This window comes from Papaver somniferum, chromosome 7 (genome assembly GCF_003573695.1).
Source record: "Papaver somniferum cultivar HN1 chromosome 7, ASM357369v1, whole genome shotgun sequence".
In the NCBI taxonomy this organism is placed as follows: Eukaryota; Viridiplantae; Streptophyta; class Magnoliopsida; order Ranunculales; family Papaveraceae; genus Papaver; species Papaver somniferum.
This window is the reverse complement of record NC_039364.1, coordinates 163,367,654-163,378,356: the sequence shown is the minus strand read 5'-3', so window position 1 is coordinate 163,378,356 and position 10,703 is coordinate 163,367,654. Positions and strand designations below refer to the sequence as shown.

General features: G+C 36.5%; 2 protein-coding genes across 5 annotated transcripts; both read right to left on the bottom strand.

Annotated features, from left to right (window-relative positions):
- Positions 1-1,033: 1,033 nt before the first annotated feature.
- LOC113298949 (protein STRUBBELIG-RECEPTOR FAMILY 5-like) lies at positions 1,034-7,129 on the bottom strand. Of its 3 annotated transcripts, XM_026547846.1 has the most exons (17): positions 7,077-7,129; positions 6,676-6,761; positions 4,597-4,729; positions 4,436-4,507; positions 4,266-4,331; positions 4,059-4,130; positions 3,897-3,968; positions 3,734-3,805; positions 3,600-3,665; positions 3,343-3,402; positions 2,964-3,229; positions 2,548-2,858; positions 2,198-2,469; positions 1,988-2,108; positions 1,754-1,890; positions 1,467-1,623; positions 1,034-1,342 (listed from the first exon to the last, which is right to left on the bottom strand). In XM_026547846.1, exons 3-17 carry the CDS (start codon positions 4,710-4,712, stop codon positions 1,211-1,213), a joined length of 1,992 nt encoding a protein of 663 aa, XP_026403631.1. In that variant the 5' UTR covers positions 4,713-4,729; positions 6,676-6,761; positions 7,077-7,129; the 3' UTR covers positions 1,034-1,210. The 3 variants fall into 3 exon arrangements, with proteins under 3 accessions (XP_026403631.1, XP_026403630.1, XP_026403632.1); XM_026547845.1 differs by lacking the exons at positions 6,676-6,761; positions 7,077-7,129 and adding an exon at positions 5,078-5,332; XM_026547847.1 differs by lacking the exons at positions 6,676-6,761; positions 7,077-7,129 and having other exon boundaries at positions 4,266-4,336; positions 4,597-4,655.
- LOC113298950 (serine/threonine-protein kinase STY13-like) lies at positions 6,816-9,982 on the bottom strand. Of its 2 annotated transcripts, none has more exons than XM_026547849.1 (3): positions 9,822-9,979; positions 8,594-9,550; positions 6,816-7,499 (listed from the first exon to the last, which is right to left on the bottom strand). In XM_026547849.1, the coding sequence occupies exons 2-3, from the start codon at positions 9,493-9,495 to the stop codon at positions 7,160-7,162; spliced, it is 1,242 nt and encodes a 413-aa protein (XP_026403634.1). In that variant the 5' UTR covers positions 9,496-9,550; positions 9,822-9,979; the 3' UTR covers positions 6,816-7,159. The 2 variants fall into 2 exon arrangements, with proteins under 2 accessions (XP_026403634.1, XP_026403633.1); XM_026547848.1 differs by having other exon boundaries at positions 6,845-7,499; positions 8,594-9,628; positions 9,822-9,982.
- Between the last annotated feature and the right edge of the window lie 721 nt (positions 9,983-10,703).

Below are 10,703 nucleotides of genomic sequence, written 5' to 3'. Positions count from 1 at the left end.
TTGACCACTTTTGTGGGTCCAGACGGAAAAACTAACTTTATGGGCACTTTAACCAATTTGAAAAAAACAGGGGCATTAATTTTATGGATATAAAAAAACGGGGGTACTTTATCAAAATTCCCATGTAGATTATAATGGATTTTATATGCTTTGGTAACTATTATAATAATTGCTTATTTTAATCATAATTGAAAAAATCCATTATTTCCATAAACAGGAAAAAGTTGTTTTGAAAATTTATTATAATCAATTATTTTTCTAGAAAACTCAAGTTGAATTTTTTCTTCTTATTTTCTCTAAACTATCAAAGAAGAGGCAAAAAAACAAAGGACATAGGACTAAAAAATCTTAGATCATTGTTCTTTCTTCTTATTTCAGAGATCATTATTCTAAGATAATCAATTATCTGTAAAAAAATGTTTGGAAAAATTTATTTTAAAAATGATTATACCAAAATTATTTATCTAGGCCAATGTTTAAGCAGCGTAGCCTCATAGTTTAGTTCTTTCTTCTCTTTGATGAAGGTTCAGGCATGTCTCCGTCTAAGTGGTATTTTGTTATTGCCATTTATGGACATGCCTCGTAATTACCGACCCTTGTATAAGTAGTATAGATAGTCAAATATAGTCAATCGTTTAACCTGACCCAAACCCAACTCTGGACTAATCTCGGGTCCAATCACAAAAGTTTACCACTTAATGGGACCTAAAATCAATATCGGCATTTTTAAAGACTTCGCCCGTCAAATTTGGAGTACTAATTTATTGGTCACACAACATTATTACTACATGAGAAGTCCAAATGTTCAATTTTCTCACAACTCTTAAACAATCATTTTCAAGGTTTCTTTCTTTCTGAGGCAATGTGATTATCATATTCATTTCGTAGCATTAATTGCTAACTTGCCGTTTGGTTAATGAACAGCTACTTGTACTACTGGTTTTAGAGCCTAAATTTCAAGGTGCATACGTCTGAATCAAGAAAGCAGATTTTGATCGAACTTATGGACATGTCTAACCTACAATCCGAATGGAGTATTTTAATAAAATTTGAATTGACAATAAATATAAAAACTGGATCGAAAGAAGTCAGACGGTGAAAACATTGTTCTTACATGTATCATTTCACTAGGAGAGTATCTGTTTTCCTGCCTCCTACATGTCTTTACATGTACAAGAAACATACACATTTTGCTTGATCTGTATGCTCCTCAATAATAATCTGATTGGTCTGAGTCATTATCTACCCGTCGAGAAGCATTATTGCTCATACTTGAACGTTGAACCAGCCTCACTAGTGCTTGCACCACTTCTGACATTGGTGGTCGAAATTCTGGCTCCGACTGAACACAAACATGCATAACGGAACATTAACAGCGATTAAATGAAATTGGACTCTGCTAATGAGCCACCAGAAATACTGAAGGGTGACAATGTCATATAGCAAATAGGAGGAGGATTCCGTACCTGAACACAAAGAGCAATGACATCTGCAAAACGAGAGAGTGACTTTGGAGGGTAAAGCCCATGCAGAGCAGGATCAACCATTTTTCCCAGTGCGTCAATATCGTGAAGTTGTGGTGTAGCCCATCGAACTAGAGACTGTTCCGATCTTGGTTTTTTGCTAGAAATATTAAAAGAAAGGACCGAAACTGTTAGGCCAAGTTCATACAAGTCGAGCAATATCAGCTATGTGCTCTATGTGGTAAGTGTATTATAATAGAATGGACAAGGCTAGATTATATGTAATATACCTGTCAAAAGGCATTCGACCCGTTAAAAGCTCCAGCATAACAACCCCAAAACTATATACATCGCTCTTCATTGTATATGCTGATGGCTTGGTGCACTCTGGAGCATTGTACCCGACTCCAAGATTTTGGCTTGTACGCTGTTGAAATATAACCAGTAAGTACGCCACCGAACTTCTGCACAATATGGGAGCTTATCACTCTGAATATCTACTTTTACAATCTAGAGGTGCCTACCTGGTAAAACGACCCAAGACCACAGTCAGAGAGGCGTGGATTGAGTTCAGCATCAAGCAAGATATTGGGTGATTTGATGTTCTTGTGAACAGAAGACGGAGAACAAATCTCATGGAGGTACCTAAAAAATGAAAATATTATACCTCAAAGAACAAGAATTCTCATTCCAATTAACATGGGACTTCGATGGTAAAATGAGATCCAACTTACTCAACTGCTCGAGCTGTGCCTAGAGCAATCCTGATTCGGGTATTCCACGTTAGTGGTTTGCCGTAGTCATCTGATTGGTGTAGAAACTCATGAAGCGATCCATTTCTGAAGTACTCATAAATTAACAGGTTATGTCCCTGCTCTGAGCAATAACCAAGAACTTCACAAATGTTTGGATGGTGCAGTTTTGATATATTTAACGCCATTTCTACGAAATCTTCCGAGTTCATGCCAGCGATTACTGAGGAGTCGATCTTTTTTGCAGCCATAACCTGAAAAAAGCGAATGATGTTGCACAGTTTGTCGTGTGTCTGAGACAGTGAGAAATGGAGAAACGGACACAGCTATACCTTTCCATCGGACAGTTTCGCCCTGTAAACACGCCCGATGGTACCCTCACCAAGAAGTCGACCGCTAGCAAAGTTACCAGTTGCGGACTGTAAATCTGACAAGGTGTAGGCCACTGCGCGAGGGGCAGATGTGCTCCTTTTGATATTCATCCGGTTCCCAAACTCATTATCATTAACTGACTTAACCCGATCAAAAGGTGGAACCTTAAAACCTACTGAAGAAGATGACTGCAAACTCTTCGGACTCATTGAAGCGGATGAATCATACGACTTCAGCTCTGGAGGAGGTACAGGAATTCTTTGGTCGTAATCTGATAAAAACATTGTTGAATTTGGACATTACATCATATTAGAACATTAAAAACAAAATATTACGAAAATGTGAAGCAAAAGGAATGGAGGAGGAAAAATCTTACCCTTGAAATCAGTTGGAATCTCATTTGACAATTCATGGGATACAAGGGGACTAAAATGTCTTCTCTGACTAAGCTTCTCTTCATCAAGAAAATGTGAAGAAGAAGATCTATGCGATCTTCTTGCGAAAAAGGCAAGAATAAAGACGATTACTAACAACACTCCTATAACTACTCCACCAATTGCTACCCAATTGAGAGCCACAGCACCTCCTGAACTTCCATTACCATTGCCACCAGAACCAGATTTCCAAGAATTTCCACCAGTTCTTATAAAAATATAAAATATCCATGTTAAGTAAAACCATCAGACAATAACTTCAACCTCATCAAACTGGAAACAGTAACGTCTATTAATAAAGACATAAGAAGGGTAACTCACTCGGTGATATCCTTCAAATCTTTGGGGATATTACCACTAAATTTGTTGTTTTCAACATCCCTGCCCAAGTAATCAAGTATAGCAAAAGAATAAGAAAGACAGCAAAGAAATGAACGTCTAGTGGACTGAATTTCGAACAAGTTGGTTTGATACAAAAAAAAAACTCAAATAAGTCCTCATAAACACCACAAATTGGAGCTACTAGAGACAGTATGCATTTGTTAGTTCTTGAATTTAACGTTATTCTGCGTACTTACAGTTCTGCAAGTTGCAGTTTAGCGAGAACATCTAGCGAACCTGTAAAGTGATTGTTTTCCAAATGCCTGGACATAAACGAAACAATGTTAGCAAAAAGATGTTCAAGAAAAGAAAGCAGTTAAAGTTTTCTTACAGTTCTTCAAGATTTTTCAGTGATCCGAAACTCTGTGGTAGGTTTCCTGAAAAACTATTGGAGGAGAGATCCCTGTTGAAAATCCACAACTAGTAAGTAAAAGTTTTTATGTTGGAGACAACTAGTGCTAAAAATCAACTTGTATCGATCAAGGAATGCGTACATAAAAGTTAGCTTATGGAGATTCCCAAACATATCACTCAGCTGACCACTAAGTTTATTGTTACCAAGGTTCCTGCATTCGGCCAGAAATTCACTGGTGAAAATCAAGAGCAAATAGAGAGAAGAACAATGTACAAAATGGAGAAAATAAAACATTTCTTACAAATATTTAAGATCAGACATTTGAGAAATTGAATAAGGTACGCCGCCTGTTAAACTATTCTTTGAAAAATCTCTGCAAAACAAACTCCCAAAGTTAACGGTCTCAAAACAAAATTACAGAAGGCAAAGGAAGAAAATCTTCATTTTTTTTTTCCTCAAAACAAAGTTATTAGAGGCTTAAGAACACACCACAATAAGGTTGACTTACATATGAGCTACATTTGGTGGAAGCTGATACGGTATATCACCGTTAAGGTTGTTATTGCTCAAGTCACTGTACTACGACAAAACAAACGCACGGCCTTTAGTTGAATCAAATTTGTTAAAAAAGAAACGGTAAATGTATAAAACCTGCGTATTTCTTTAGTAAAGCCTCACAAGTAAGTTACTGATGTCAAGCTTGATAGTTGGTATCCCATCGATCCTGACAGTCCAAGACCAGATAATTTTCTGCTCAGAAGAAAACATCAATACAGCTCCTCTGCTTACTGAAGTAAAAATATATAAAAAACAACGATTTCACGGAAAAAATTACTTACATTTCTGTTACAGAGGAACCTTTACACTTAATTCCTTCCCAGTTATCACCACATGGATCGCCTCCACTAGACTTCCAACCAGTTAGTTGGCCAGGAGAATTTAAGCTAGTAAACATGACCCCTAAAGCAGACACTGCATAGAAAAATCCCGGAAAAGGATTTGAGCCAAAAAAAAAAAAAGATGTAATATGTAACCCAATAAATTGCAACTCCGGTTCTACACTAAAAAAAAAAATTCCTCTAAACACTCAAACTAATACATGTAGGTTTTCCAATTTAAATTATATGATTATGCAGGTACATTGTGGTTTGAAACAGGCATTACATTGAACACACGATAACACAATAAACATACAAGAAAAAAATTGTAGCAGAAAACTATTATTCTTACCAAAATTCAAAATAATGTACTAACAGAAAAGTAAATTAATAACACACAAAAATGTTATTAGCAAAAAATATCAAAAGTTGAAGCAAATACCATCCGGTGCGTCGGTTTTTCCATTGACACAAACTAAGATCCTCAGAACCAAACTCAAGAACAAAAGAGAATCCCTAACCATTTTCCTTCAATGTAACGCCAAACCAAAGAATTAAGATCCTATTCCCTTTACAATTTTACCCAGAGATTGAATTTTGTCCATTCAAAATGTCTTCTTGATTCTGCCATGAAAATCTCGTAGAGCAAAAACCTTGAACAATTTTTTTGTTCTTTGAAATGTTGGTAAAAAAAATTAGGTAAATGTATTTCCAAATTAAATAAATTTCTGCTAAATTTAGTAAAAACATTGTCAATTTTGGAGGGATTAATGAGAACCATTTAAGATTTTTAGAGTCAAACATGAAAAAATAATCACTCAATTTTTTTTCCTATCTCCACCCAAGAAAAACGATGGAAATTTAAAACTAACAGAAAAGTTAGTTAGTTATTAGTTTATCTATTGACCAAAATACCCTTCTTACCAATAGACTCCAAGGATTGGTCGACAACCAAACGAGAAAAAATAAATTGAGCATTTTTAATCTAGTAGCATCATAACCAACCATTGGAAAATATGAATCCCGTTTGATCAATTTGAGCAGGGCTACTCAGGTTTAGCAGAGTTTGTTTTGTCTGACAATATTTGGAACGTATGGGGGTGGCCCGTAGTGACTGAAGTATTAACTTTAAGCAATTCTTTGTGCACCATAATTCATCCAAACTCATTTGCCACCTCAACAAACATCAAAATGCCACTGGTTGAGATGGTAAAATCGTCGGAAGTTAAATCCAAATCTGAAGTCTGAACTCATCTACGTACTGTATCTAACACTAGAACCAAGTAATATGGCTCTTGTAAAGCAAAAGAATAATTGGATATATCCATGCAGCCTACACTGAACAATCTTTGTCTAAACAGTACTGTTCTGGGCAATGTTTCAAAGATCCCCTGGTACATTGGCTGGAAATTTGGACTAAAGGAATCGAAATTTGGACTAAAGGAATTGTTTTCAATATGGTTGTAATTCTACATCACAGAGACTGTCATAAAGGTTTTATATTGGCGAAACAGGAACTAGGATGCTGATACGAGCGTTGACGTTGACGACGATAGCAACAACAATTAGTTCATCACGCACCTACAAGGATATCTTCAGATTGATTATTATTTATTTTTGGACTTTTTTTGTTTTCTGTGGGGAATATTTTCACCTACCATGTGCAATTGTACATAGTATAAGGAGATACATGACCTTGGTGGTGGTTGCATACCTAAACATTCTAGCAATCGTAAGCAGTGATGTACTTCCATTGTTTATTGATGAATCTCATGAACTATTTTTAGACTTTCTCATGCGCTACTTTTAGACTTTACAGCCTGGTATGTGAGCTTGCACCCCATGCCTAAGAGACCAATGAACTAATAGCGAGTATTGGCAGAACAGATATGATGCAGAGAGTTCTAAATGATTCAGATGACTATGCTGTCAGATGATCATTACGTTCATGTGATGATTGGACACTGAAAACTGATCAACAAAATCTTATATAAACGAGAAAACCAATCACTATAAGTACCTATGATGATTACCCTGTACCTGTTGGGATTGTGTCTGGTGCTTCCTGTCCATTCAAAGGGACTTTCTTCTGCTCTTCGTTCTCCTTCGGAAACAGAGATAGTTGGCTGTCAGAAAAACGATGCATGTCAACAAGGGGCACACCTTGGAAACACCAAAGAAAAGAAATAGAGAGTTTTAATACAAGGCAGAAGCACACGAAATGTATCGCTATGTTTCAATTACAAATTAAGATACAGAGAAATTCCAAGAGTGTGAATAATGAGGAAGAATCACAAGACAATGAACTGATGGGTAATTATAGAACAATACGCCCCAATCTATACCACCCCACACAGTTCTATTTCTTCTCTTTACTACTAACAACAATAAGATTATCTCCAGTAAAAAAAGAAAAATTATACGGAAAAACAATTACATACACAAGCCTTCAGTAAAATCACCCTCTTCTGTTATTGTCGTTTTGTTATCCTCTTTTCAAATCCTTCTATTTTTTTTTCCTGAATCAGTCTGAAGTCATGGGTTGCGTCAAGCAACACCTGAAGCGAGCCTTTCGAACAGTAGTCATTATCTCCTTCTCAGCATTCTCAAGCATACTGACAACCTCTGGAAAAGGTGGACGCACATCAGGATTTGCATCCCAGCAACGTGTCATGATGTCGGTAAGTGCAGGAAGGCAGTCGTTTGGGATTATTGGCCTGACACCTTTGTTTACAACGGCAAATGCGGCTTGCACTGCCGTCATATTCTGGAACGGAAGTAATCCTGTGATGAGTTCCCACATGACAATGCCAAAGCTGTACACGTCCACCTTATGTGTGTAATCTCTGTGCTGGATCATTTCTCTGCAGAAAAATTGAGAGTAGATACAATTGAGTGAACTTCGATGCCAATTGCACAACTTAATTTTTGATACAGAATAAAAAACAGGTGTCTTGAAATCATAAACTCAAAGCGAAAAGCAAAAATGCAAGTACAAAGAGTTACTATTGCATCACCATGAAGCTCACAACATCCAAATAGAAGACAACCATGAGCCTATAGGCGTCTTCTACAAAACAACATTGATTCTTTCAAACAAGAAAATACATATGTAGTGCATACTTGTGAATTTGGTGTCTTAGTATGAAACTCAGTCTCATAGGTATGACAACAAATAAATGATCAGTCTATCACATAGCATGTTATAATAAGATTATTCTATATATCTACGAGGATATACATGTAAAACCTTCTTTTTCACATATGGTAGAACCTACACTAAACAATACTGTCTCGAAAAACATTGACCATTTAGCATAACTGATCAAGTAGAAACAATAACACATTGACATTTTTATTTGACACTTATGAGTTATGACTGGATGTGGATCCACAATGGAGTAGAACTGTAGAACATGATCGATTAACATACCGGGGAAGGAGGTCAAAGAGTAGGTCATGACTGAGTCATAAAAAAGTAGAAAACAAGCAAAAAGTTGATAGCAGTGTACTTATTAATATTTTGGAAGCAACAAAAACCAACACACTTGTTATTACTGCACAAGATAGCATATTTCCATATCATATTGGGGAAAACAAATCGCAAAAGAAAGTTTCAGCAGGAGTCAGAGAAACAGCTACAGAAAGATAGTAAAGCAGTTTCACAAAAGAATAGATGCTTGGACAAACCTTAGGGAATCTATAGTTGAAGAATATGACAACATGTTGGTCGGATAGCATGTCAACCATTCATATACAATAGCTTCTAATACACAGATATGATAATTATAAGTCAACGAGAAAGGCAAAAGACTTTGCAGAGACATTTCACATCAAAGAGTCAAAATACATGCTAAAATGTAAGAAGCCACCCGAGATTAGGCATATAGAGAGCATCAACAACAAAGTTGGGTACGGGAATAAAATCAAAAATAAAGCAAGGATTCAGGAAGCTTACGGAGCCATCCAACGGTAAGTTCCCGTCTCTGGAGTCATACCCTCTGTTTGAACCTCAATCCGTGCGACCCCAAAATCTGCAATTTTAATTGACTTGTCTGATGCAATTAGAAGATTATCAGATTTGAGATCCCGATGTATAAAACCGAGCCCGTGTACATACGCCATTCCCCTTGCAACATCCAACGCCTGCTTGACTGCCAATTTTAATGGCACCGATCTATTTTGCCGCCTATTTAAAAACTGTCGAACTGATCCACCCCTCGCATATTCCGTTACAATGCACCAAACCATTGGCTTACGACACGCCCCAATAAACCGAACAATATTCGGACGCCTCAGTGTAGCAAGCATCATAACTTCCTGCTGGAACTGCTGTTCCATTAACTGAGCCCTCTCAATACTATTCTCGGGCCTCTCCAATATTTTTATAGCAACATCTTCACCCTTATACGTTCCTTTATACAGCTTTCCAAAAGCACCCTGTGCAAATGCCATCCCCATACTGAGCTTCGTCAAATCAATCGTCCAATCGTCGTAGTTCTCAAGTCCCTGAGTAGGTATACTAGCATCCATCAAAGCCTCAGCTAGTGCATCATCACTTAACACATGTGGATCTCTACCTGGACGATGGACACTATATCCCATTGTATTACTATTATTAACAGGTTTGTTGCCGGGGTGATCAAGCATACGTGTGTGAGAATCATTCGATGCAACACTACTATCTATAGACATAGCAACAGACCCGCCGCCTGTATTCGTCTGCAAACTCGCCATACTATCAATTGACATATTTGAATCCTCACCAATCTTGTAGTATGACCCTGGTGTGTATTCATACATTTTGTTATCATAATCAGAAGTTCCTATAACCCCCGTAAATTTCGGTCCTTCCACCATCTTAAATGCCAAAGTAACTCAACTACGAACCGTTCTATCTCTTAAGCATCAATTCCTACACCTCCAAAAACAACCCCAGAAGATAATCCTCAATACCTCTATCAAATAACACTTTTTGACTGGAAAATGTCACCTTTTAAAGTACAACAACAATAAAAAAAATAAACGATTAACATAAACATTCAATCCATTAAAGCTAAGCAAAACCCAGTAATACTAACATAAATTTACATGCAAGAACCCAGAAATTAACTGTAATACAAACATGAAAACCTTAGAAATTCAACCCCAGAGCTAAAAACTGAACGGATTACAGCAAAACATACCTTGATTGATAGGGAATTTGGTGTGGAATATGGATAAACCGAGTTTATGATATTTCTAGATGATTATAAGTAAAGATCGGAAGGAGTAAAATGGAAGTTTTTGAGGAGAAAAATAAACGTGTTTTTGTTAATAAAGAAGAAGGAAGACGACGACGACCAGTACTACTAGTAGTGACAAGAAGTAGAAGAAGAATAAAGCAAAGTCATGGTTTCTCATGGGTAGTATATTTCCACCCAAGAATTTATTTTCGTAATTTGTTCTCACATCTCACTAACACTCACTTGTGGGATTTGGGAAGGTAAGAGCAAGTCTTACGGTGGAAGAGTTTCATCTTCCCACCACCTCAGCATTTGGAATTGTGGATGGAATTGTGTTTTTTTTATCCATAGATTTAAAATGAGTTGTTGAAATCTAACGGCTGAGAAAAAACTTCATTCTTAATATCGTTTTTTTAGCTCCATTCTTAATTGCGTTTTTTTAGCTCCATTAAGAATAACGTTTCTACTATTCCACTATTATACTTATGCTTTCATCCGCAGTTCCAAGTGTTGAGGTGGCGTGGAAGATGAAAGATACAAGAATTCCACCATAAGACTTGCTCTAATCAGGTATGTTGCGCCTTTTTAAAATTTTCACCTGCCTTTGCTCACACAATAAGAGCAGTAGACAGTAGCAAATGTACCGGCTTTAGTGTTTGGGTTTAAATATCAGATTCCAATTATTTATTTATTTTTGATTTTCATTTTGTAATATTCTTTTGTTATTTTAGGTTTCTAAAATTTAACATTTGTTTATTCGATCTTTTAGACAAGATCTCATCATTTTCTTTGAGTTTTACTGGTCCTCATCTTCCACGCGATAAATTATAAATAAAAGCCAAA

What these genes read in the sequence shown, in the direction of transcription:
- LOC113298950 (XM_026547848.1), bottom strand. Translation starts at nt 9,495, where the DNA reads ATGGTGGAAGGACCGAAATTTACGGGGGTTATAGGAACTTCTGATTAT. An exon ending in ACTTACCGTTGGATGGCTCC is followed by an intron (nt 7,500 to 8,593) that starts GTAAGCTTCCTG and finishes ATTTTTCTGCAG; the next exon opens with AGAAATGATCCAGCACAGAG.
- LOC113298949 (XM_026547845.1), bottom strand. Translation starts at nt 5,159, where the DNA reads ATGGTTAGGGATTCTCTTTTGTTCTTGAGTTTGGTTCTGAGGATCTTA. An exon ending in CTGAAAAATCTTGAAGAACT is followed by an intron (nt 3,666 to 3,733) that starts GTAAGAAAACTT and finishes GTTTATGTCCAG; the next exon opens with GCATTTGGAAAACAATCACT. An exon ending in TCATTGCTCTTTGTGTTCAG is followed by an intron (nt 1,343 to 1,466) that starts GTACGGAATCCT and finishes GTTTGTGTTCAG; the next exon opens with TCGGAGCCAGAATTTCGACC.